This window comes from Cervus canadensis, chromosome 7, assembly GCF_019320065.1.
Source record: "Cervus canadensis isolate Bull #8, Minnesota chromosome 7, ASM1932006v1, whole genome shotgun sequence".
NCBI classification, from domain to species: domain Eukaryota; kingdom Metazoa; phylum Chordata; class Mammalia; order Artiodactyla; family Cervidae; genus Cervus; species Cervus canadensis.
In genome coordinates this window covers 23,875,207-23,902,258 of record NC_057392.1, presented here as the reverse complement: position 1 = coordinate 23,902,258, position 27,052 = coordinate 23,875,207, and the positions used below count along the sequence as shown (strand labels likewise).

The following is a 27,052-nucleotide window of genomic DNA, read 5'->3' as shown; positions in this document are numbered from 1 at the left end:
TCCTCGGCAGCAGGTCCGCACGCCCAGCGCCTCCACCCTCTGGGGTGCCGGCCAACATTCGCGCTGTTACCCACGGGACCCCCAGGCAGGACGCCTGCGCACCCCCGAGAGCACCAGGGGGCGGGCCGACCCAGCAGGAACCAGAACAGCCACCGCCTCCAGCCCCACCCACCGCGCCCCGAGCCGCGGACACTGGCGTGTGCGCATGCGCACCATGCCCGCTCCGCGTCCGGTAGTTGTCGCTATGGTGACCGGAGCCCCGGCCGCCCCGCCCCCCGCGCCGCCGCCCGGCGGGTCTGGCCGCGACCCAGCGCGGGGTGAAGGGTGAGGGGTGAAAGGGTCAGCTCGGGGTGGGGGTGTGCTCGGGGTGAGGAGATATCACGGGGTAAGGGGTGAGGAGGTCGGCCGGGTTGTGGGGACCTTGGGTCGAGGGGTGAGCGGAGAGGGTCCGAGATGAGTGGGGGCTAGGTGAAGGGAGCTTGGGTGAGGGGCGAGGGGTGAGAAGGTCGGTTTGGGTGGGCGGCCCGCGGAAAGGACCTCCTGGGATTTTGTTAGGGGGTAGGGACCTCTCAGAGGAGGAGGAGCCTCTTGGGGGTGGGGGTCGGTCGGGGGTAGGGCCTGGCCGGGGGTGGGGCGGTGGTGACCTGAGAGGGGCGGTGAGCAGGGGAAGTGGAGGCCCGGGGGGTGTGGCCCGGGTCTGGAGGTGGGCCCGGGCCGGGACGGACGGCGGGTCTGGTTGGGTGCGGGGACCGAGTCCTGTCCGGGAGGGGGCGGGGTGGGCTGGGGAGGGCCGGGTCCTGGGGGTGGGCCCGCCCCACAACCCGGCCCCGCCCGGCCCCACTGGCAGCGTCCGGTCCTCCAGGAGCCGCAGCCCGGGCGTCGGTGCTGCGGGCCGGCGGTGGAGGGGCACGCAGGGACACCGGCGCCCGCCAGCCCGCCCGCAGCATGTGGAAGCTGGGCCGGAGCCGGGTGCTCCTGGACGAGCCCCCCGAGGAGGAGGACGGCCTGCGGGGGGGTGCGCCGCCCGCCACCGCCCCCGCCGCCGCTCAGGTGAGGGGGCGCACGGGGGGACGGAGCGCGGGAGGCGGGGGTCGGGGAGGGTGACGCGGGTCGGGATGCGCGCGGCTGAGGCCTGGCCGCGCAGTGGGGGAGGCGCACAGGTGGGGCGCGCAGGTGAGGCCCGCGCCGCGCGGCCCGTTAATTTCCCGAGGCTGGTCCGGGCCCGGCCGCTGTGCCCCGTGGTGACCGCCCCCCTCCACATTACGAGTGACTGAACCCTGCGCCCCGCCGCCCCTCGCGCGGTTTCGGGATCGCGGGCGGAGTTCCCGGAGGTGGAAACCTCGGGCCGTGGCCTTCCAGTGGCGCGGGGGAACCTGCCTGCCGAGTGGACGCGGCCCTGGCCCCGGCCCGGGCGCATCAGTCCAGTGCCGAGTCCGGGGCCGCGCGCCGCGCTGGGCTGGACTCACCGGCCAGGCCTGGGCTGGAGGAGGGCACCGGCCCGCCGGCGAGGTCAGGAGCTTCTGGGGGCTGCAGCGGGCGCGCCGAGTGCGCTAAATACTTCTTCAGATAACAAACAGACCTTCACCTCTGTTTAAACCCTCGGTTGGAGGAAGAAGGCAGATGGCGTTTATTTAGACAGACACTGCCGTTACAAGTTCGGAGATATGCCTGGAATGTTTAGAATTTTTTAATTAAAAAGGACCCCAGGTGGATCCTGTGCGCGTTACGTACGCTCCACTCCACCCCACCCCCAACGCAGTGTTCCTTTTCCTATGCAGTGAAATTAGGTCAGAAATTCAGCTTTTTATTTTTAAAATGACGGTGGTCGTACAACTTCTTGTTTGTTAAATGTTTGGAAACCCTCTCCTGTTGCTTTTGGCGTAAGACGGAAGTTAATGGTGATCTGTGTCTCTCTTCTCGGCACTTGGAAATAGTTCAGGAGATTGTTTCTTTCCCAGTTGGTTCTAAATAACGTCCCTTGGAACTGAAGTTGCTTCATTTGGATATTTTTTTAGTAGGAGTTAAATACCTTTAGATAAGCATTTAAATATGATCCCTATCTGAAATGTCTTTCAGAAACCACTTTTTGGTAGTTTTAGTGCTCACCCTACTATTTACTTTTTAAATCTCAAAATTTTATGGTTATTCTAAGCAACAACTTTCTTAAATATAATGTTGAGAATTTAAGTGCAGTTTAAATATGGTTACAGAGTTATTTCTGTGTTTGACTATTATTGGTCAGAGATAGCAGTATTGTTTCTGAATGAACTTAAAATTTTATAATCTATTTTATAATCTGTTAGAAATTCTATGTTCCGCTTCTGTTTTCTAATGAATCCCCAAACACATTTTTTCCCCTTTTAAGTTAAATTACTAACAGAGAAAAGTTGGAAGGATAGGAGATTAAACACCCTCGTATATGCTACCTAGACATAACCATTGTTGTTTAGTCGCTCAATCGTGAGTCGGACTCTTTACCACCCCAGGGACTCCAGGCTCCTCTGTCCATGGGATTTTCCAGGCAAGAATACTGGAGTGGGTTACTGTTTCCTTTTCCAGGGCATCTGCCTGACCAGGGATTGAACCTCTGTCTCTTACATTGGCAGGTGAATTGTTTACCATCTGAACCACCTGAGAAGCCCAGACTTAACCATTAGTGACACATTTATTAAAACTTTTTTTCTGATCTTCAAGTTTACAGAATTACAGTCTATACCTTTTTTTCCTCTGTGTGTAGTTGTATGTGTGTTTTAATAGACTTTTTTTTTTTAGGTACACAACAAAACTCAGTGGAAAACAGAGTTCCCATATACCCCCGGTCCCCACATGTGTACAGCCTCCCCCATACTAGCAAAATCCCATTTATTACAGCTAAGGAACCTCCACTGACACATTGTTATTGCCCAGAATCCACAGTTTACATTAAGGTTCCTTCTTGGTATTGTCTGTTCTGTGGATTAGATAAGTGTATAATGACATGAATTCACCATTATAGTGCCATGTAGTATAGTTTCACTGCCCTAAAAATCCCCTGTGCTCTGCCTATTCATCCTTCCCCCGCTCCCCCACAACCATTGATCTTTTTGCTGTCTCCATAGTTTTGCCTCTCCAGAATGTCAGAGTTGAATCATAAGATGTGCAGCTTTTACAGATTGACTTCTCTTACTGACTGAGCAGTGTGCATTTAAGGATCCTCCGTGCCTTTTCACGGCTTGATAGCTCATTTCTTTTTAATGCTGAATAATATCCCATTGTCTGAAAGTTTACCAGTTCACTGCAGAGTGGCATCTTGGTTGCTTCCAGGTTTTAGCAATTATAAATAACGCTGCTATAAAATACATGATATGCAGGGTTTTGTGTGAACATTAGTTTTTAACTCGTTTGGATAGATACCAAGGACTGTGTGATTCCTGGATCATAGACTAAGAGTCTATTTTGTTTGTTAGAACCAGACTGTCTCCACAGTGGCTGTACCGGTTTGCATGCCCACCAGCAATGAGTGAGACTTCTGTTGCTTCCTGCGCTTGCCAGCATGTGATGTCAGTGTTCTGGGTTTTGGTCATTCTGATAGATGTGTACTGGCATCTCACTGTTGCTTAATTTGCATTTCACTGATAACATTTGATGCAGAGCATCTCTTCATCTTGCTCATTTGCCATCCATATAGGCTACCCACTCCAGGATTCTTGGGCTTCTCTTGTGGCTCAGCTGGTAAAGAATGCTCCTGCAATGCAGGAGACCTGGGTTTGAATCCTGGGTTGAGAAGATCCCTTGGAGACGAGAAAGGCTACCCACTCCAGTATTCTGGCATGGAGAATTCCATGAATTGTATAGTCCATGAGGTCACACAGAGTCAGACACTACTGAGCGACTTTCACTCACTCATGTCTCCTTCAGTGAGATGTCTGTTCAGATTTTCTTGCCCCATTTTTTAATTGAGTTGCTTTTTCCCCCTTATTGTTGAGTTTTAAGAAGTCTTTGTGTATTTTGGATAGCAGTCATTTATGAGATGTGTCTTTTTTTTTTTTTTGAGATGTGTCTTTTCCAAATATTTTCTCCCAGTCTATGTCATATCTTTTCATTTTCTTAACATTATATTTCACAGAGCTGAAGTTTTTAATTTTAATGAAGTCTAGGTTATCAGTTACCTCTTTCATAATCACATCTTCGGTGGTGTTTCCCCAAAGTCATCTGCATTTTATCCTGGGTTACCTTCCAGTATCCTTGCCTGGAGAATCCCATGGATGGAGGAGCCTAGCGGGCTACAGTCCATGGGGTCGCAAGAGTCGGATGTGAATTAGCGACTAAACTACCACCACCACCACCACCTTCTAGGAGTGAGATTTGACTGCAGTTTCTATCTTACTTTATCAAGTGTATCTATAGTTTGATGTGTTGAAAAAACTTTGCTATAGAAAAACAAAGATTTTTTGTGGCAAGTTCAGTTCAGTTCAGTCGCTCAGTCGTATCTGAACTATTGCAGCCCCATGAAACGCACCAGCCTCACACTGTCCATCACCAACTCCCGGAGTCTACCCAAAACCCTTCCATATGTCATCTCGTTGAGTCATGGTGATTGCCATCCAACCATCTCATCCTCTGTCGTCCCCTCTCTCCTGCCCTCAACTTTTCCCAGCATCAGGGTCTTTTACAATGAGTCTCTTCACATCAGTGGCCAAAGTATTGGAGCTTCAGCTTCAGCATCAGTCCTTCCATGAACACCCAGGACTGATTCCTTTAGGATGGACTGGTTGGATCTCCTTGCAGTCCAAGGGACTCTCAAGAGTCTTCTCCAACACCACAGTTCAAAAGCATCAATTCTTCTGCACTCAGCTTTCTTTATAGTCCAACTCTCACATCTATACATGACTTCCTGGAAAGACATAGCCTTGACTAGACGGACCTTTGTTTGGCAAAGTATGTCTCTGCTTTTTAATATGCTATCTAGGTTGGTCATAACTTCCCTTCCAAGGATAGGCATCTTTTAGTTTCATGGCTGCAGTCACCATTTGCAGTGATTTTTGGAGCCCCCCAAAATAAGTCGCCACTTTTCCACTGTTTCCCCATCTATTTGCCATGAAGTGTGGGACCGGATGCCATGATCTTAGTTTTCTGAATGCTGAGCTTTAAGCCAACTTTTTCACTCTCCTCTTTCACTTTCATCAAGAGGCTCTTTAGTTCTTCTTCACTTTCTGCCATAAGGGTGGTGTCATCTGGATATCTGAGGTTATTGATATTTCTCCCGGCAATCTTGATTCCAGCTTGTGCTTCCTCCAGCCCAGCGTTTCTCATGATGTACTCTGCATATAAATTAAATAAGTAGAGTAACAATATACAGCCTTGACATGAGATTTGACTACAGTTTCTATCTTACTTTATCAAGTGTATCTATAGTTTGATGTGTTGAAAAAACTTTGCTATAGAAAAGCAAAGACTTTTTGTGGCAAGTTGGTCATAACTCTAAATTTAGTTCATTTCATCAGGTAGATTGATATTTATCCCAAAGCCAGTTTCTCTTAGAATTAAATTTTAAAGTTTATGACAAGTCTACCATAAAACTTCTGCCTACAAAATTTTATTTAAAGTTGAAAGAAGTAGGAGTTAATACAGAAGGATTTAATGGATCTGTTAAAATTGTGTCTCATTAGAAAGACATTCTCATTCCTCATTCTCATTCTACTTCATTTTCAGTGTATACCTTCCCCCTACCCCTCCCTGTCCCCTCAAAAAAGTCAGTTCATATTAAAACATGTAGGCTAGGAGTGCACTTTGTCTTATTCCAGAAAGGCATTTAATTTGTGTTCAAATCTGGTCAGTCGACTTACTTGAAAATCAGGTCACACAGCTATAATCTGTGTCGTTTTTTAAAAAAAGAAAAAATAGCTTAATGTTAGGTTCTAGTAAGTTTGAAATGTGAGGCATTCCATCATTCCATGGATTTAAGGAATACTTAACTGTTACTAAAATAGAAATTTTACAAATTTATCTGAGCCCCTCTGTAGGTGATTAGCCTTTTTTGTCATGAATACGCATCTATTTTGTATTAAAGTGTAACAGTGAGGTTTTTAAGGTGAAACATTTATTGTAATCATTTAAAAAAGAGAGATATAGAAGTTTTAATGACTCTAATGTTTGTTTAAACAACATCTGCTATGTATATAGTAAAACATTTCTGGATGTTCAATATTGGGTCTTCTTCCTCTTTCCAGTAGGAAGTATCATTACTTGTTTAATATAGCTATCCATGAAGCATTTATGTACATTCATAAATGTATGTTTAAAATCACATATCTGCTTTTCCACCACAAACATTTTTGTGTACTTGGAATGGTTCCCTCAATAAATAATATATGTATCATGGGGCACTTCCTGTCTCAGGCCTACAGCTGGAAAAAAATCACCCTTAAGGCTGGGTATGCCAAAATTTATCTGGTTGGGCCTCTCCTGATGGATGTGGAGGTGGCTGTTTTAGGCGCTGCTCCTGGGCGCTGTGTGAGTAGTAAGAGGAAAAGTTGGTCTGAGATGACCCACATGAGGGAGGGTTCAGCTGGTTTTCACTTGCCTCAAGCTGCACTGCACAGGGTCCTGGGTGTTAGTTCCTCAGTCATGTCCAACTCTGCAACCCACCAGGCTCCTCTGTCCATGGGATTTTCCAGGCCAGAATACTGGAGTGGGTGGCCATTTCCTTCTCCAGCTGCAGTTGAACATCTTCAGAAACAAAACTCACAGCATTTGGGGCATATTTTCATTTAAATATGAAAAGGCTTTACTTAAAAATCTAAATACTTTATTTAAAAGTTTAAAAGGCTTAGACATACTCTGTAGGCATTCCAAAAAAAGTCAGAGAATGTTTCAGGTGTTTTTTACTCTGCTTTGAGGATAGAAAAAACCAAGAGTCTTAGTTGAGATAACACAGAATCTTTCTTGTGTGGTGCTGGGAGGTGCCTGTTGTAGTCTGTTATGGTGAGTTAGTATGTTGCCTGTGAGGTCAACATTAATAACCATGCAGTATATGTTAAATAAAGTTTTATACACTTCCCAGGTGGCTTAGTGGGAAAGAATCTGCCTGCCATTGCAGGAGACCATGGGTTCAGTCTTTTGAATTGAGAAGATCCCCTGCAGGAGGAAATGGCAACACACTCCAGTATTCTTACCTGGGAAATCCTGTGGACAGAGGGGCCTGGTGAGCTACAGTCCATGGGGTCTCAAAATTGTCAGACACGAATTAGCGACTAACCAGCAATAGCAACAAGGTTTCATACAGAAACACACACAAAACAAGGATATATATTGAATGATTGAAGAAAATGTCACCAGAGGCTCACAGGAACCTGACCCCGTTTTTCCTGTAAGAGCAGCAATTCAGTATTTGCTGATTCATAGCTGTCTTGAATATTGAAAATCGACTGTATTTTACATTTGAATAACTTAAGGAAGCTAAAGAACTTGTGTAGAGTTATGTAGCTACTAACAGGAATTTGAATCCAGGTTTCATATTCTATATTTAAAGTGCTAGGGCTTCAGTAATTAGTGCCTTAAAAAGCATTGATAAAATTATGTCTTGGCTCAAATTTCATTGTAACAAACATCCTAATATACTTTTATTTATTTACTTATTTTTTTGCTGTGCTTAAGTATTGCAATAATGAGTATATTTATAGAAGTCTTACTGTGGAAGGTAAATGGCTCTCTGGTGAATTAGCAGGTGAAATAAAGAACTGTTGTGCACACACCCTTTTCTTTATTCATCTCCGTTTTAACTTCATTATTTGAAGAAGAGCAGGTAGAATTTAAGCTGATTCTTGAAGAAAGATAGTGAGGGAGGGAGGAAATGGCATAGCTTTGGTCCCCAAATAGCTTGGGGGATAGAAAACAAATCAGTTTAATCGGTATAGAAGGTTTGTACAGGGAGAACTGGGAAACCCCACTGAGGGGTTTATAATTCACCTTGGAGGTAAATATTGAAGGCCTCTGAGTCATGGCTTCCTGCCACTTCACAGGGAAATCTTGTCTGGGGAGGAGGGATTAGAGGTGAGGTGCACATAAAACAGGTAGGATCCGGGTATCGAAGTTCAGGCTGAAATAAGAGCCTGAATTCTAGATGGATTAGGTTCAGGACAAGTGGGAGGAAGCAAGCTTGCCAAGCCCATGGAAAAGAGAGCTGGTGCCTTTTGAAGATCAGAGGCTGAAGGGCACCTGGTGTGATGGGGAAGATGATGTCACCTCTGAGCAGCAGGGGATCCTGGGCGGGTTGACTGGGGACATGTGACTTAGAGGCAGCTTCTGCCAGACACCCCCATGGCTGAGCCGCACAGGTAGAGTGCTGGGTAGGAGCCAGAGGACTCATCATTTGTGAGATACTGCAAGAGCCTGCCTCTCCATTGATGCATGAACTAGGATCACAGGAAAGGGAGTTGGTAGCCTGGCGTCAGCAGACAGTCCGGGTTCCCTGCCCCCTCTCAGCAGTTGTGAGACATGGGGCCAGTGAGTGTATTATGCACTCTGCAGAGCCCCTGTTCTAAGCCAGAGGGTTAGAGCAGAAGTGGAGAAGCTGACTGTAAAGGGCCACACGGTGTCCGTCACAGATGCGTAACTCTGCAGCTGTCATGTGCAGACAGCCATGACCTGTGTTGGTGAACAAGCGTGGCTGTGCTCCAGTAAAACTGTATTTACACGGGCAGGGCTTGGCCATTCTTTGCTGACCCTGGTTTAGAATAAAGGATCTTTGAAGTCTATGCTAATTATGAGGCAACCTAATGCATTAGAGTTTTGCAGTGTGGAATTTGTGATTTAGGGTACAAGTAGGAAGTCTTAGTTGCTAAACTTGGAAATTAGTGGCAGATGCTGGAGCTCATTTATATTCTTCCTGGGCTTACATTTTATTAATTGCCCAGTGAACATTGTGTATCTTTCTGTGCTTTCACATAAATTGTCTATGCTGGACCTTTACTTCTCATTCCATGATGAAATGAGTCATGCTTTACAGTCAAGGAGACGACATTAAGAACAGCACAGTGATCTGCATCATCTCAACCCAAACAGCACGTGGAGGCGAAGGGAACCGGGAGGTGTTTTGTCGACAGTTAAGAACTGTGTATAGTGGTGTTCATCTTAGCTCTGCAGAGGCCAGGGACTGGCAGGTGCCCTTTTGGGGGAGACTGCTGACTTCCCACTAACAGCCCGTGTTCGTCGTGTGTACAGCCCCCCAGCTGGAGACTTCACTCCCAGCATGCCTTGCGCCAGCAAGAGCTCTGAGTCCAGGTCTGGGAGTCACATGGGAGGAAGCAAGTGCACCTGCCCTCCTGCTTCCCATCCCCTTGGCACTTTGGTCAATGATGGTGGGGCTGTCCTCTGCCCCAGAGGGGGTGGGGTGAGGTGGGGTATGGTGTTGGAGTAGTGTTCTCTTCTGTTGTGTTGTATTCTTGCAGCAAATTTTATTATAACTAGAGGCTTTACGACATACATCTACCCAGTTCAGTTCAGTCGCTCACTCGTGTCTGACTCTTTTCCACCCCTTGGACTGAAGCACGCCAGGCTTCCCTGTCTATCACCAACTCCCACAGCTTGCTCAAACTCGTGTCCATTGAGTTGGTGATGCCATCCAACCATCTCATCCTCTGTCATCCCCTTCTCCCACCTTCAGTCTTTCTCAGCATCAGGGTCTTTACAAATGAGTCAGTTCTTCGCATCAGGTGACCAAAGTATTGGAGTTTCAGCTTCAGCATCAGTCCTTCCAATGAATATTCAGGACTGATTTCCTTTAGGACAGACTGGTTGGATCTCCTTGCAGTCCACAGGACTCTGGAGAGCTTCTCCAACATCACAGTTCAGAAGCATCAATTCTTCGGCACTCAGCTTTCTCTATGGTCTGACTCTTAACATCCATACGTGACTATTGGAAAAACCATAGCTTTGACGAGCGGACCTTTGTTGGCAAAGTAATTTCTTTTTAATATGCTGTCTAGGTTGGTCATAACTTTTCTATCAAGGAGCAAACGTTTTTTAATTTCATGGCTGCAGTCACCACCTGCAGTGATTTTGGAGCTCAAAAAAATAGTCTGTCACTGTTTCCACTGTTTCCCCATCTATTTGCCATGAAGTGATGGGACCAGATGCCATGATCTTAGTTTTCTGAATGTTGAGTTTTAAGCCAACATTTTCACTCTCCTCTTTTCACTTTCATCAAGAGGCTTGTTAATTCTTCTTCACTTTCTGCTATAAGGCTGCTGTCATCTGCATATCTGAGGTTACTGATATTTCTCCCAGCAATCTTGATTCCAGCTTGTGCTTCCCCCAGCCCAGGATTTCTCATGATGTACTCTGCATATAAGTTAAATAAGCAGGGTGACAGTGTACAGCCTTGATGTACTCCTTTCCCGATTTGGAAACAGTCTGTTGTTCCATGTCCGGTTCTAACTGTTGCTTCTTGACCTGCTTACAGATTTCTCAGGAGGCAGGTCAGGTGGTGTGGTATTTCCATCTCTTTAAGAATTTTCCACAATTTGTTGTGATCCACACAGTCAGAGGCTTTGGCATAATCAGTAAAGCAGAAGGAGATGTTTCTCTGGAACTCTTTTTGATGATCCAATGGATGTTAGCAATTTGATGTCTGGTTTCTCTGCCTTTTCTAAATCCATCTTCAACATCTGGAAGTTCATGGTTCACATACTGTAGAAGCCTGGCTTGGAGAATTTTGAGCATTTTTTAGCTAGCATAGCATTCATAGCTAGCAATTTTTACTAGCGTGTGAGATGAGTGCAATTGTGTGGTAGTTTGAGCATTCTTTGGCATTGCCTTTCTTAGGGATTGGAATGAAAACTGACCTTTTCCAGTCCTATGACTACTGCTGAGTTTTCCAAATTTGCTGGCATACTGAGTGCAGCACTTTGACAGCATCACCTTTTAGGATTTGAAATAGCTCAACTGGAATTCCATCACCTCCACTAGCTTTGTTGGTAGTTTTGCTTCCTAAGGCCCACTTGACTTTGCATTCCAGGATGTCTGGCTCTAGATGAGTGATCACACCATTGTGGTTATCTGGGTCATGAAGATCTTTTTTGTACAGTTCTGTGCATTCTTGCCACCTCTTCTTATCTTCTGCTTCTGTTAGGTCCATACCATTTCTGTCCTTTATTGTGCCCATCTTTGCATGAAATGTTCCCGTGGTATCTTTAATTTTCTTGAGGAGATCTCTAGCCTTTCCTGTTCTATTGTTTTCCTCTATTTCTTTGCATCAGCCCAGTGGCCTGCTCTACGTCATGTACCAGTTACTTAATTCTCCCTCTTCTGTATCAATTAAACTTTAAAACCTGATATGATTTAATATTTCCATGTAACTATTATATCTCGTTTTAGATTTTCTTTGCTAGGTGTTTAGCTGTAGCCCATAGTAAATTTATTGACTGAAGATAAATCAGTTCAGTTCAGTCACTCAGTCATGTCTGACTCTTTGTGACCCCATGAACCGCAGCACACCAGGCCTCCCTGTCTATCATCAACTCTCGGAGTTTACCCAATCCCATGTCCATTGATTTGGTGATGCCATCCAACCATTTCATACTCGGTCGTCCCCTTCTCCTCCCACCTTCAATCTTTCCCAGCATCAGGGTCTTCTCAAATGAGTCAGGTCTTTGCATCAAGTGGCCAAAGTATTGGAGTTTCAGCTTCACCATCAGTCCTTCCAATGAACACCCAGGACTGATCTCCTTTAGGATGCACTGGTTGGATCTCCTTGCAGTCCAAGAGACTCTCAGGAGTCTTCTCCAACACCACAGTTCAAAAGCATCAATTCTTCTGCGCTCAGCTTTCTTTATAGTCCAAATGTCACATCCATACATGACCACTGGAAAAACCGTAGCCTTGACTAGACAGACCTTTGTTGTCAAAGTAATGTCTCTGCTTTTTAATATGCTATCTATATGCTGTCTAGGTTGGTCATAACTTTCCTTCCAAGGAGGAAGATAAATAATACTTCTTAAAAAGAAAGTTGTTTTATAGTGGTGTTTTAAACAACAAATGGAGAAGTTTTGTCCTAAGGTGTAATTATAGACATTGATTGATGTGGCAGGAGAGTGTGCTAAGAAATTTTACAGAGAAAAAACAGTGTATAACTATAATTAAGAGTGGTCATCTTCACACATTTCCATTTTTATCATAAGAAATATGTATATCCCCATGTTGTTTTTTTCCTGATGCCAAGCAGTTCTCCAGTCCTCTAACACCAACTGGGTGTCGTCCGATTCAGTTCCGTTCTGCCACTGCCTCAAGTTAGCACAGACCCCACAGGTTACAGGCTCAGTCCCACACAGCGGCCCTCACTCAGAAGTCGGCCGCCAGCAGGCGCCCAGGCAGACATAGGAGGAGCGAAGCCAGCGTGGTGGAGAGGGAATCCCTGATCTGTTAACCCTCAGACGCATCGCCTTAATAGTAATGGTCCGGAAAAGCTTTTATGACTCCAGAAACCAGTAAAGAAGTTAAGTCACCCAAGCCAGCACAACACCAAGAGCAGCCGCACTGAAGTGGTGACGGGAATGGTGACAGGGCACTTCACTCCCCTCACTCACAAGAGCCACATCCACAAGTGCCCCTCAGCCAGACTTTCAGTGAATGCCATGCTCACAGCTTCCGGGTTACAGGCCCAAGAGAAGCTACCGCGGGTCGATTTCTCTCACCTGACTGGCATGATTGGCTCCCGTGGGGCCACTGAGAACAAGGAGCGTTCAGCTGCTTGTGGCCAGAGAACCTGCAGCCCCGCAGATGGATGCTGGAGGGAGAAGCAGCTTACAGCTCTGGGCCGTGACAGGTGGAGAGAAGACACATGCCCAGAGAAGGTTTGGAGGCTCCCAGGATCTAGCCAGGCTGATTGGTGAAAGTCTTTCCCCATATGAAGCCAGTTCAGAAAGACTGGGAGAGGTGGCAGTTTTTACAAAGGCCCAAATCCCAGCCAAAAATAATGAGGCAGATAAAGAAACAGGGAAATGTGGCCCAGTCGTAGGATCAAAATACATATCCAGAAACTGCCCCTAAAGAAGCTGTGTGAATTAATGAAGGATTCAAAATAATAGTCTTAACCTTTAGTATGCTACAAGAGAGCAGTTGAACTGCAGTTGTGAAAATGAACAAAATGTAAATATCAACAAAAGAAAGAAAAGAAAATGTAGTCACTCAGTCATGTCTAACTCTTTGTGACCCCGTGGACTGTGTAGCCCACCAGGCTCCTCTGTCTATGGAATTGTCCAGGCAAGAATATTGGAGCAGGTTGCCATTTCCTTCTCTAGGGGATTTTCCCAACCCAGGGATCAAACCTAGTCACCTGAATTGCAGGTGATTCTTTACCTTCTGAGCCACCAGGGAAGCAAATATCAAGAAAGAGAAAGTATAAAAAAGAACCAAACAAATTCTGGAGCTGAAGAATACAATAACTAAATTGAAAAATTCTCTAGAGTGTTCAGCAGCAGAATTAACCAAGCAGAAGAAAGAATCAGAATTTGAAGACAAGTCACTTGAAATGATCAAGTCAAGAGCAAAAAGGAAAAAGAATAATAAAGAGTGTGGAAAGCCTCGGAGGCTTATGAAACACGAACAAGTAGACCAGGATATGTTGCGTGGGAGACCTAGTAGAAAGGTCAGGAAGCTTCTGAAACCCAGGGCAGGATATGGACATCCAAATTCAAGATGCCCAAAAGAGGCCTGGACCAAAACACATTGTAATAAAACTCACAAGGCAGAGGCAAAGAGAGAATCTTGAAAACAGCAAGAAAAAAGCCAGTTGTCACAGGGGAGCTCCCATAAGGTTCTCAGCAGGTGTTTCAGCAGGGGCATTATAGGCCAAGAGGGAGTGGGGCGATGTAGTCAAAGTGCTAGAGGAAAAGAGGAGTGCCAACCAAGGGAACTGGATCAGGCAAAACTGTCCTTCAAAAGTGAAGGAGAAATAAGACTTTCCAAGAGAAGGAGAAGCTGAGGGACTGCACCATCACTAGACTTGCTTTGCCAGAAATGCTAATGACAGACAGGATGCAAGGTGTGATGTGAAAGCACACGAAAACATAACACTGTGTTAAAGGTGAATATATAGAGAGGTGTGGATGCTCAATCATGTCCAGTTCTTTGCGACCTCATGGATTGTAGCCCATCAGGCTCCTCTGTCCATGGGATTTTCCATGCAAGAGTACTGGCGTGGGTTGCCATTTCCGCCTCCAGGGGATTTTCCCAATCCAGGGATCAAACCCACGTTTCCTGGGGCTCCTTTGTTGGCAAGCAGATTCTTTACCACTGAGCTACCTGGGAAACCCATATAGAAAGGTCCAAAATCTGTAATACTGTCATGGTGGTACATAAATTAAAAGATAAAAACCAGTAACTGTAGTAACCATAAAATATAAAAAGATATAATTTGTGATGTTTATAACATAAGTGGGGGGAGATGTACAGGAGTAGAATTTTTGTATGTGATTGAAATTAAGCAGTAATTAGTTTAAAAGATTGTTGTAACTATAAACTGTGTTATGTAACCTCCCCGCAAAGAAAATACCCATAGGATATAGGTGGAAGATGAGAAAGGAATCAAAGCATGTCCCTGCAGAACACCAAGGAAGCATGAAGGCAGGAAGCAAGAACAGAAAAGAGGAGCAGATAAACTGTAAGACAAAAAAACAATCAACAAAATGAAAATAGTAAGTGCTTCCCTGGTAGCTCAAATGGAAAAGAATCTGCCTGCAATGCAAGAGATCTGGGTTCAATCCTTGGGTCAGAAAGAACCCCGGTAGAAGGGCATGGCAACCCACTCTGGTATTCTTGCCTGGAGAATCCCATGAATGGAGTAGCCAGATAGGACATAAAGAGTCAGACACAACTGAGTGACCAACATTTTCACTTTCACTATCAGTAATTACTTTCAGTGTAAATGTCTTAAACTCCCCAGTCGAAAGATACAGAGTAGCTGAATAAATGTAAAAAATAAGTATGCAAGTACATCAGACAAAAATTTGAGTCAAAGATTCTCACAAGAGACAAAGAGGGTCATGGTATGATTATACATACTACATACGTATTATATGTGTGCATGTACATGTATATCCTACAAAGCTTTCCGTGTTCCAGCACTGAGCAGGACAGGTTAAATGACCGGTCGGTCATTGCTCCGAGTCAGCTTAGCCTCTCTCAGCCAACAGGGGAGGCATGGTGGTGGGACTGAAGGAGAGTTCTGATGTAGGAGTTGCTTTTCTGGTGACCAGCCACCCCACCCCACCCCACCCCACCCCCAGTCCTGAAGTTCTGAAGCCCCCAAGACCCCCGTGTCATCATATTAGCACACAAAAGACTGTAAGTTCTCAGACTTTGGTGACTTTGTGCCAAGAAACAAACATCGAGTTTTTGTTTTTTTTTTACTGTACTAGATTCCCAATATTTGATTTATTGTAAATGTATGTGGATTTTAAGTTAGACTTTTTATTAAAATATGTAAATGTTTTCTTAAAAATCTTTAAAAAAAGAAGACTCAGTTTTTCTCTCTGTTTTTTTCCTGTTGCTTTTATGCTGAGAAAGGCATTTCCTTCCTTGAGATCAGATTCTCCTTAGTTCCTTTATGGCTTCAGTTAAAAGGAACAGCTCTTTCATCTGTGTGGAATTTATTTTCTGTGAAAATAAGGATTTTAGTTTTTCCTCTCAAAATAGATAACCAATTGTTGTAAGTCTGTTTTGTTTTGTTTTTTTAATCATTTTTCTTTTACCCTCTTTGTCACATCACTCTTACTAAAATTCTTCTCTGTTAGGGTTTGTAGGGTTTTCCCTTCTCTTCTCTTGAACTCTGTGTATTCTTGTTCCATTTCCACAGTTTACTTACTGAAGTTTTATAATATATTTAATAACTTGTGGCACAGATTGCATTTTCATAGCCTTTCTAAAATGTCTTTGTTTTTGTGAATTAAAAACATTGCGTGCCACATTCTTAGAAAACAGATTTTTGGAGCCATCAAACCACTACAGCTGCCCGATGGTGAGCCCAGAGGGGACTCAGGCTGGCACAGCACAGGATTCTGGCCCCGAAGAGTGAGGTGCACAGCAGAAGAATGATTTCAGTGAGCCCAGACTCTTGCATCTTGCCATGCATAGAGAAGCACTAAATTCCTTAACTTGGTTTTCTTTAATTATCAGTAATCTTTGGATGTTCCCACTGCCTGGTCTGTGTTGCAAAAATTCCTGTAGATTCAGCTGCTGCTCTCTCACTCTTCAGAGCAGTCCCTCAGGGCTACCTGGGAACTGCCCCCAGGCTTGCGCCCTCAGGAAGTTCTTCAGATCAAACTGTTGTCAACTTTTAGGTTGTGTTTTTTTTTCTCCCAGTTGACACTTTCCTGTTTACTTTTTGTATGTATGTGTCTTACTGAACTAGATTAGTATCTTCTTTGTTTTTAATACGCCTTTTATTTCATTTAGAGCAGTTTTAGATTCACAATAAAACTGAGAGTAAGGCACAGAGGTTTCCCGTAAACCCCAGTCCTCCACCTCCTGTTTCCACACATGCACAGCCTCCCCCACTGTCACCATCCACACCAGATGGGATGTTTGTTACAATAGGATATATCGTCATCTCCCAGAGTCCATGGTTTACATCAGGGTTCACTTGTGGCCCATTTTGTGGGTTTGGACAAACATGTAACAACACACATCCACCATTATGATGTCACACAGAGGGGTTTCGTGACCCAGAGGTCCTCTGTGCTCCACCTGTTCCTCCCTCCTCCAAACCCTGGTGTTATTACTGTCTCCACAGTTTTGCCTTTTCCACAGTGCCACACAGTTGGAATTTATAGTATGTGGTGTTTTTATATTGGCTTCTTTCACTCAATATGCATTTAAGTTTCCTCCATGTCATGTCTTTTCATGGCTTGGTAGCTCATTTCTTTTCAGCTGAGTAATGTCCCATTGTCTGGAAATACTAAGTTAATTTATCCATTCACTTGCTGAAGGACGTCTTGGTTGCGTCCAAGTTTTAGAAGTTGAGAATGAAGCTTCTGTAAACATCCATGTGCAGGTTTATGTGTGATCATAAGTTTTTGATTCCTTTAGTTAAGTACTAAAGCATGTGATTGCTGGACCTTACAGTTTGTTGTTGTTGTTCAGTTGCTAAGTTGTGCCTGACTCTTTGCGGCCACATGGACTGCAGCATGCCAGGTTTCTCTGTCCTTCACTGTCTCTTGGAGTTTGCTCAAATTCATGTCCATTGAGTCAGAAATGCCATCTAACCATCTCATCCTCTATCGCCTCCTTCTTTTGCCCTCAATCTTTCCCAGCATCATGTTTTTTGAGTTGACTCTTAGCATCAGGTGGCCAAAGTATTGGAGCTCTACCATTAGTCCTTACAATGAATATGCAAGGTTGATTTCCTTTAGGATGGACTGGTTTGATCTCCTTGCAGTCCAAGGGACCCTCAAGAGTCTTCTCCAGCACCACAGTTCAAAAGCATCAATCCGTTATGCTCAGCCTTCTTTATGGTCCAACTCTCACATCCATTCATGACTAGCAGAAAAACGTAGCCTTGACTATATGGACCTTTGTCAGCAAAGTGATGTCTTTACTTTTTAATATGCTGTCTAAATTTATCATAGCTTTCCTTCCAAGGAGCAGATGTCTTTTAATTTCATGGCTGCAGTCACCATCCACAGTGATGCCCAAGAAAATAACATCTGTCACTGCTTTCACTTTTTCCCCATCTATTTGCCGTGAAGTAATGGGGCCAGGTATCATGTTGTTAGTTTTTTGTTTGTTTTTTTAATGTTTTATTTTATTTATTTATTAGACATGCAGCATGTGGGATCTTAGTTCCCCAACCAGAGGTCAAACACATGCCCCATCCATTGAGTGGGCAAAGAATCTTAACCAGTGAGAACCACTGAATCTCAGAATCTTAACCACTGGACCACCAGGGAAGTCCGGATCTTAGTTTTTTGAATGTTGAGTTTTAAGGCAACTTTTTCACTCTCCTCTTTCACTTTCATCAACAGACTCTTTAGTTCCTCCTTGTTTTCTGCCATTAAAGTGGTTCCATCTGCATATCTGTGGTTGTTACTTCTTTGGGCACTCTTGAGTCCAGCTTGTGACTCATTCAGCCCAGCATTCCCCATGATACATACTCTGCATAGAAGTTAAATAAACAAGGTTACAGCATACAGCTTTGTCATACTCCTTCCCAATTTTGAACCAGTCAGTTGTTCTATGTCTGGTTTTAACTGTTGCTTCTTTATCAGCATACAGGTTTCTCAGGAGACAGGTAAGGTGGTCTGGTACGCCCATCACTTTAAGAATTTTCCACAGTTTATTGTGATCCACACAGTCAGAGGCTTTAGCATAGTCAATGAAGCAGAAGAACATGTTTTTCTGGAATATTCTTGCTTTTTCTCTGATCCAGTGGATGTTGGCAATTTGATCTCTGGTTCCTCTGGCCTTTTCTAAACCCAGCTTGTATGTCTTCAAGTTCTTAGTTCACGTAATGCTAAAGTTTAGCTTGAAGGATTTTGAGTATAACCTTACTGGCATACAGAATGAGTCCAATTTTACAGTAGTTTGTACCTTCTTTGGCACTGCCTTCTTTGTAATTAGAATGAAAACTGACCTTTTCCAGTCTTGTGGTCACTGCTAAGTTTTGCAAATTTGCTGACATTGAGTGCAGCACAGTAACAGCCTCATCTTTCAGGATTTTAAATAGCTCAACTGGAATTCTGTCACCTCCACTAGCCTTGTTTGTAGTGATGCTTCCTAAGGCCCACTTGACTTCAGATTCCAGGATGTCAGGCTCTAGGTGAGTGACCACACCATTGTGGCTATCCAGGACATTTTTTGTATAGCTCTTCTGTGTATTCTTGCCACCTCTTTTTAATCTCTTCTACTTCCGTTAGGTCCTTACCATTTCCGTCCTTTATCGTGCTGATCCTTGCATGAAATGTTCCCTTGATATCTCCAGTTTTCTTGAAGAGATCGCTAGTCTTTCTCATTCTGTTGTTTTCTTCTACTTCTTTGCACTATTCTTTGAAGAAGACCTTCTTATCCTTGCTATTCTCTGTAACTCTGCATTCAGTAGGGAATATCTTTCCCTTTTTCCCTTGCCTTTTGCTTCTCTTCTTTGATCAGCTATTTATAAAGCCTTCTCAGACAACCACTTTGCCTTCTTGCATTTCTTTTTCACTGGTTTTTGTCACTGACTCCTGTGCAGTGTTACAAACTCCCAATCCATAATTCTTTGGGCATTTTGTCTTCCAGATCTGATCCTTTGAATCTGTTAGACACCTCCACTGTATTATAATCATAAGGGATTTGAGTTAGGTCATACCTGAATTGCCTAGTGGTTTTCCGTACTTTCTTCTATTTAAGTCCAAATTTTCCAATAAGGAGCTGATGATCTGAGCCACAATCAGCTCCGGGTCTTGTTTTTGCTGACTGTATAGAGCCTCTCCATCTTCAGCTGCAAAGAATATAACCAGTCTGATTTTGGTAAAATCAATCTGGAGAGTCTATGTGTAAAATCATCTCTTCTATTGTTGGAAGAGGGTGTTTGCTATGACCAGTGCGTTCTCTTGGCAAAAGTCTGTTAGTGTTTGCCCTGCTTCATTTTGAACTCCAAGGCCAAACTTTCTTGTTACTCCAGCTACCTCTTGACATCCTACTTTGCATTCCAATCCTCTATGATGAAAAGGACATGTTTTCTTTCGTGTTAGTTCTAGGTCTTGTAGGTCTTCATAGAACCAGTCACCTTCAACTTCTTTGGCATCAGTGGTTGGGCATAGACTTGGAATACTGTGATGTTGAATGGTTTACCTGGGAAACGAACCAAAATCATTCTGTTGTTTTTGATATTGCACTCAAGTACTACATTTTGGACTCTCTTGTTGACTGTGAGGGCTACTCCATTTCTTCTAAGGGATTTTTCTACTATCCACAGTAGTAGATAAAATAGTCATCTGAATTAAATTCACCCATTCCCATTCCTAAGATGTCAGTGTTCACTCTTGACAACTGCTGTTTGAGCATGTTCTACTTACCTTGGTTCATGGACCTAACTTTCCAGGTTCCTATGCAGTATTGGTCTATATAGCATCGGACTTTACTTTTACCACCAGATACATCCACAACTGAGCATTCTTTCTGCTTTGGCCCAGCCACTTCATTTTTTCTGGAGCTATTTCTCCAGTCTTCCCCAGTAGCATACTAGACACCTTCCAACCTGCAGGGCTCATCGTCCAGTGTCACATCTTTTTGCCTTATCATGGGGTTTTTGCGGCAAGAATACGTTAGTGGTTTGTCATTCCCTCCTTCAGTGGACCATGTTTTGTCAGAACTTTTAACTATAACCCATCCATCTTGGGTGGCCCTGCACAGCGTGGCTCATAGCTTCATTGAGTTATGCAAGACTCTTTGCCATGACAAGGCTGTGTGTGATCCGTGAAGGGGGGACTTTATAGTTAGAGTCTATTTATTTGCATAAGAAACTGCCAAACTCTTCCAAAGTGACTTTTCCAGTTTGCATTACTACCAGCAGTGAATGAGAGTCATTTGGTGGTGTCAGTATTTTGTGTGTTTTGGACAGTATCTTAATACCTGATAGGTGTGTCTTTTGCAGATGTTTTCTTCAAGTCTGTGGGTTTTCTTCTGTCTAGAATTTTCACTGTTTTCGTTGTACTTCACACTCCTGAGGACTGTGACTGGTGCCATGGGGGCGGCGGCTCACTGCCTGAAGGGACTCAGGGAGAAGCCCAGGGCTTAGACTTTCTTCTCTGACTCTGCCCCGCCCCATGTGGAAAGCACACTGCCAGACCTGTACCTCAGAAGAAATTAATATTCCCTAATATTTATTCTTGCCATTTAGGTAATTTTTTTTTTAGGTAATGATTTTTTTATCTTCATTTATTCAAGTTTTTAAATATAATCTGTCAAGGTAACATGTAAAAGTTTTTTCTGGACATTTTCAATGTTCTCTCGAGAACAGCATTTTTTTCTATGGTCTTTAATTGCAATAAAGCTATTTAGTTTTGTACATTTATTTTATATTTAGCCATTTCATTAGGTCTAATGTTTCTTCATTTGATGCTTTTTCCATCTTCTAGTTATATGGTCTTTGCCTAAATAATAGTAATTGTATTTTCCTTCCCAGTAGTTTTAACTCTTTTCTGTTTTATGCCTTGTACTGCTTAGAACTTACAGAATAATACTGAGTAATAATGTGGGAGGGTGGCCATATCTTTTTTCTGACTTTACTGGGTTATGCTGGGTAGAATATCATTTATTTTGATAGTACTGTAAGCATTCTCATACATACAATGTTTTGAATGCCTGTATTTGTAAGTTTAATCAGAGGTAGGTTTCATAGATACAGTTTTTTGGCTGGCCAAGAGATTGATTAGTGAGCATTTGAAAATCATCAGAAATGTAGATAAGTAACTATATTTAAAGTGAGGGTGGAGGAGGGACCTAAGATCCAGTCCCATGGCTGTCTTTTCAGGAGGAGGTCAGCATTTGCCAAGTTTAATGAGTTTTTGGCTGAGTAGGTGCTGCTTTTCTGGTAGGCTGCAGGTGTACGTGGGGCCCTGACCTGACCTGCATTCCCAGTATTTGTGGTATCTTTATTCAGAAGTGTAGGAAAATCTGAATTGCAAAATGTTTCCCTTCCTAGTATTTTTTTTCAAGGTAGAGTCCATCAAGATCTAGTTCTGCTGACTTATGAGATGAGGATCTTTATTTTAGGTGGCCCTTCAAGGGCAGAAACAAATATACTCTCAGCCTGTTGGCAGCAGCCTCTGGCGGGGGTGGGGGGCGAGGGTGGTGACCCATGGGAGCTGCCAGTGGTCTCTCTCAGCTCGTGTCCCTGTGGTCTCGGTGGGACTCCTGCCCCTGGAGCAGGAAAACTGAGTTTGCCATTTCCCAGTGCCTGTGAGGCCTGCCCATCCCTGCAGCCACTTACAAGAGAACCGCCTATGTGCTGATATGGAGCTTCTAGTCCGGACGGCATCCTGTGTGGACACGTGTGAGCTGAGGAGTCAGCAGGGTAGGCAGAGGCTTGCCGGACACTGGGTTTCAGCCGAGCATGTTGGTCTAGAGGAGCTTAATGTGACTGGCCAGTGTGTCCCTGGCGGGTCCACTCTGGTCCAGTTTCCTGGGGGTTGGTCGTGTGGAGTCCATAGTCTTCATGCCGTTGGACGTATTTTTCTGTTAAATTTATGTGTGTGTTAAATGGGGCTGGTGTTGTCTGTGCCAGGCTCTGTGGGCCCTGGGTGTGCTGCTGCCAGGACTCAGGCATGTTAGGAGCATCACGGCAGTTGGTGTCGCGTTCAGGCATCTTCACAGAGGAGCGAGAAGGCTGGTGTGTGCCTTGCTTTTGTTGGGCACAGCTGCACCTGCGACCCTGCTGCTGCGAGTTTTGTGATGTGACCAGATATTCCCAGCATCTTCCTCTGTTGTTGGCCAAGGCTGGCGGAGGTGTGGGAAGAAGCTTTCTGGGTGTGTCCTGCACGCCTTCCACAGCATGTTAAAGTACAACCGTCTCCCTTAATTCATTCACTCAAATAGTACAACTAAATGATTCTTAGTACAGTCACAGATATGTGACTACAACCTACCAATTTGAGGACATTTTCAGGACCTCAGGAGGAAACCCTGTGGCTCTTCACCCCCACTGTTTTCCCTCCCCAAGTAGCTGCTGGTCTGCTTGTGTCACTGCATCTTCACTACTCTGGGCTTCTGTTTGAACAGAAGATCGTGTAATGTGTGGACTTTTGTGACTGACCGCTTTCACTGAGCATAATGTTTTAAAAGGTTCATCTGTGTTATAGCCTTTGTCAGTACTTAGTTACTTTTTTTGACTGAATCATGCTCCATTTTATCAATTTATCACAAATGTTTGGTTGTTTCCACTTTTTGGCTATTATGAATGATGTTGCTATAAACATTTGTGTAAAATATTTTGTGTGGCCATGGCCTTGTTTTCATTTCTGATGGGTATATATCTAGGAGTGGAATTTCTAGGTGCTTCAGACTGAGTGTTTATTCTCCCAGATTCATATGTTAAATCCTACCCCTTGTGATGGGGGCTAAGCAGTGGGGCCTTTGGGAGGTAATTAGGTCATGTGCCAGAACCCTCATGAACGGGACCCCGAGAGCTCCCTGCCTCTCCCACCACATGGAAATACACCAAGCGTAGCCAGCTGTGAGGCAGGAAGAGTGCCCTCACCACTCAGCCTCTGTTAGCACCTCGTCTTGGACTACCTACCCTCTGGACTGTGAGGAGCACCCTTCATTGTTTACAAGCCACCCAGTCCATGGTCTTCTGTTAACAGCAGCACAGATGGGCTGAGACACTGGGCCGCACGGTTTCTCTGTGTGTAATCATTTTACACACCTGCTGGCTGTTTCCTCCATGTGATGCCTTCATTTTTCATTCCCCCAGTAGTGTGTTAGGGTGTGATTTTGCCACTTCCTCACATATGTATTGCTCTGACTTCTTGATTCTAGCCATCCTCGTGGGTGTGAAGTAGTATTTCACTGTGGTTTGACTTGTATTTCTCTGATGACACATGTATTGAGCATCTTTTTGTGTACTTCCTGGCTGTTTGTATACCTTCCTGGAGAAGTGTCTATTCTGGTGCCTTGTTCATGTAAAAACTTTTAGTTATCTCTTTATTATTGAGTTGTAAAGTTCCTATGTGTGTTCTAGATACATATAAGAACTTTATCAGATATATGATTTGTAAATTCTTCCGTTCTGTGGATTGTCTTCACTTTTTTGCTAATGTTCTTTGAAGCACAAGAATTGTAAATTTTTATTAAGTTCAGTTTATTTTTTCTTTTGTTGCTCATGGTTTTACCGTTTTATTTAAGAATATCCAAATCTAAGGTCATAAAGATTACCCCTGTGTTTTCTTTAAAAGTTTTATAGTTTTAGCTCTTCTATTTAGTTTTTTTTTTTTTGATCCATTTTGTGTTAATATTTGTATATAATGTGAGATAACAGTCCGGTTTTGTTCTTTTACCTATTATTACCCAGTTGTCACAGCACCACTCATTGAAAAGACGATTCTTTTCCAATTTGTCTTGGCACATTTTCAAGAAAATTAGTTGACCTTGGAGGTATGGGGTTGTTTCTGGATTCTCAGTCCTGTTTCATTGATCTGTTTATTTTTCCATTTGCCAGTAGTGTCTTGATTACTGTTGCTTGGTAGAATGTTTTGAAATGGTAAGAGTGAGTTCTTTTTCAAGATTATTTTGACTATTTGAGTCTCTTGTGAGTCTATATGAATTTTAGAATCAGCTTAACAATTTCTACAAAGAAGTCAGATAGAATTGCAATGCATTGAATCTGTAGATCTGTTTAGGGGGAGAATTGCTGTCTTAATAGTGTTATGTTTTCTGATCCGTGAACATTGTATGATTTTCTCATATTCAGAGCTTTTAAAAGTTTATTTCAGTACTATTTTGTAGTTTTCAGAAAAGAAACTTTGAACTTTTGTAAGCTGTATTCCTAAGTATTCTTTTTGATGTGTTTGTAAATGGCACTTTTCTGTCTTTGACTGCTCGTTGCTGGTATATATTGACAACTGATTTTTGTATATGATCATGTATCCTGTCACCTCATTGAACTGGTTTATTCTAGTGGGTTTTTAGGGGATTCCTTAGGGTTTTCTCTGTAAAATACATCACCTACAAATAGAAGTAGAAATGTTATACCTTTTCCTTTCCAGTCTGGATCTTTTTTATTTCTTTTTCGTGTTTGATTCCCTCGCTGGCACCTCAGCAGTGTTGAGTAGCAGTAGGCATCTTTGTCTCATTCCTCATTAGGGGGAAAGCTTTCAGTATTTTACCATGCAGTCTGATGTTAGCTGTGAGTTTTTCATAGATGCTCATTATCAGATTGAGGGAGCTCTCTTTAAAAAAAAAAAAAAAAAGAACTAATTTTTTAAAATAGCATAACAATCAAAAGAAACTGAAAACTTATTGCTGCCATACTTAGCACATACAGTGACAGCTTTATTATAACTATGCAATATATGTAAGTTACACTTAAAACTTGAATGTTTCTGTCTTTGCTTTGATTCATTTCAAACTATTTCTCATTTCCTTTTTGAGTTCTTGTTTGACCCCTTGGTTATTTAGGCATGTGTTGTTTAACTTCCACCTAGTTGTGAGTTTTTCCTGCTATTGACATTTCATTCCTCTGTGTCAGAGGAATGATCTGACAACTATGAACAATTTTATCCTATTAAATGTATTAAATGTTTATTTTATGACTAGCACATGGTCTGTGTTCTATGTGCACTGAGAAGAATGTGTATTCTACTGTTGGACAGAGTGTTTTGTTGATGTCTATTAGGTCTCGTTAGTTTGTAGTGGTTTTCATGTCCTCTGTTGTTTATTTTCTGTCTAGTTCTATCCAGTGTTGATACTGAAGTCTCTTCTGTTGTTGGGTTGACTAGTTCGCTTTTAATTTCTCCACATTTTTCCTTCTTGTATTTTTTCTGTTATTATGTGCCTATATGTTTTGTTATATGCTTCTGATGTTAAGATACAACAGTTTTCATTCTGTTTATCCAATTTCCATTCCTTCCATTTATCGTTATGAAATAATCTCTTTATCTTTAGTAACTTCAAAAATTTTAATGTTTATCTTGTTGATATAGCCACTCCAGCTTTATTTGTGGTTGCTGTTTGCATGATTTATCTTTTCCCTTCCTTTTACATTTAATCTTTTTTATCTCTGAATCTCAAGTTGTCTCCTATAGGCAACATTTAGTTGAATCAGTTTTTAAATACAGTATGACAATCTCTGCCTTTGATTGGATTGTTTAATCAGTTTACATTTAATAGTATTATTGCTTAGGTGAAATCATATTGCCATTTTTTGTTTTCTATGTGTCTCATGTCTTTTTTGTCCCATGATTCCTCCTTTAGTGCTTTCTTTTGTATTAAATGTGTATTTTCTAATGTAGGACTTTGCTGGTGGCTCAGATGGTAAAGAATCCACCTGCAGTGCAGAAAACCTGGGTTCCATCTCTGGGTTGGGAAGATTCCTAATGTAACATCTTAATATCTTTATTGTTTTACCATCTGTAGTCCAGTATTCCCACCCACCTCTTTTATGCTGTTATTGGCAAATATATTACACCTATGTTACATAGGCCCAGCATTACATTAAATATATATTAGTGTATATACTTATTTAAGTTAGTTATAAGAAGTAAAAACCATGCATTTTTACTGTGTTTTATGTTGATAATTACATAATTACTTTTACCAGTGGTCCTTGTTTTCTCCTGTGGGTTTGAATTACCATTTGGAGTTACTTGCTTCAGTCTAGACCATTATTTAGTGTTTCTTATAAGACAGATCTGCTAGCAACAAATTCTTTCAGATTTGCTTATTTGGGAAAGTCTTTATTTCACCTTCATTTCTGAGAGATGGCTTTGTTGGGCTCAGGATTCTTGCTTTTCACTGTTTTCATACAGTGCTTTGAGTATGTTGTCTTACTCCCTTCTGTCTTCATTATTTCTCTGAGTCAGTTCCTACTCTGACTGCAGCTTCCTTGGTAAGTGACCAGATGTTTTTCTCTTTGTAGTTTTCAAGGCTTTCTCTTTGTAGGCTGTGGTAAGGAAGATGTCTGGTCTTCTCTCCAACCCCCATTCCTAGCACAGAGCTTCTAAACCCTTGGGATTCCTGAGGGTCAGGCGTCATTGTTATACTAGGGACATGACTCCCCTGTGCCCCTCCATTAGCATAAGGATGGGGCTTGGTTCTGGTACCAAAGACTAGGCATAGGAATAGAAATTTGGGGTTTTCAGCCATGTCACCCCCAGGGAATGGAGAGGGCTAGAGACTGAGTTCTTTCACATAGTCAGTGATTTAATCAATCAGGCCGACATAATGAAATTCCAATAAAGACTCAGTGGACCTTTATGGTTGGTGAACTTGTTGATGTGTGTGTGTGAGAGAGAGGCAGACGAACTGGCTCTGAGTTCCTAGGAAGACTGCAGGCAGCACCGCGTTCCCCACCCTCTGAATTTATATCTCTTTAATCAGA

General features: G+C 43.2%; 1 protein-coding gene across 1 annotated transcript in view; it reads left to right on the top strand.

Moving 5' to 3' along the window:
- Positions 1-202: 202 nt before the first annotated feature.
- The window catches only part of LOC122445456 (testis development related protein), a 42,792-nt gene continuing 15,942 nt past the window's right edge, over positions 203-27,052 (top strand). The window contains exons 1-2 of the mRNA XM_043474673.1: positions 203-324; positions 863-1,050. Coding sequence (XP_043330608.1) covers positions 946-1,050 — 105 coding nt within the window. The 5' untranslated portion in view covers positions 203-324; positions 863-945. The remainder of the gene's footprint in view (positions 325-862; positions 1,051-27,052) is intronic.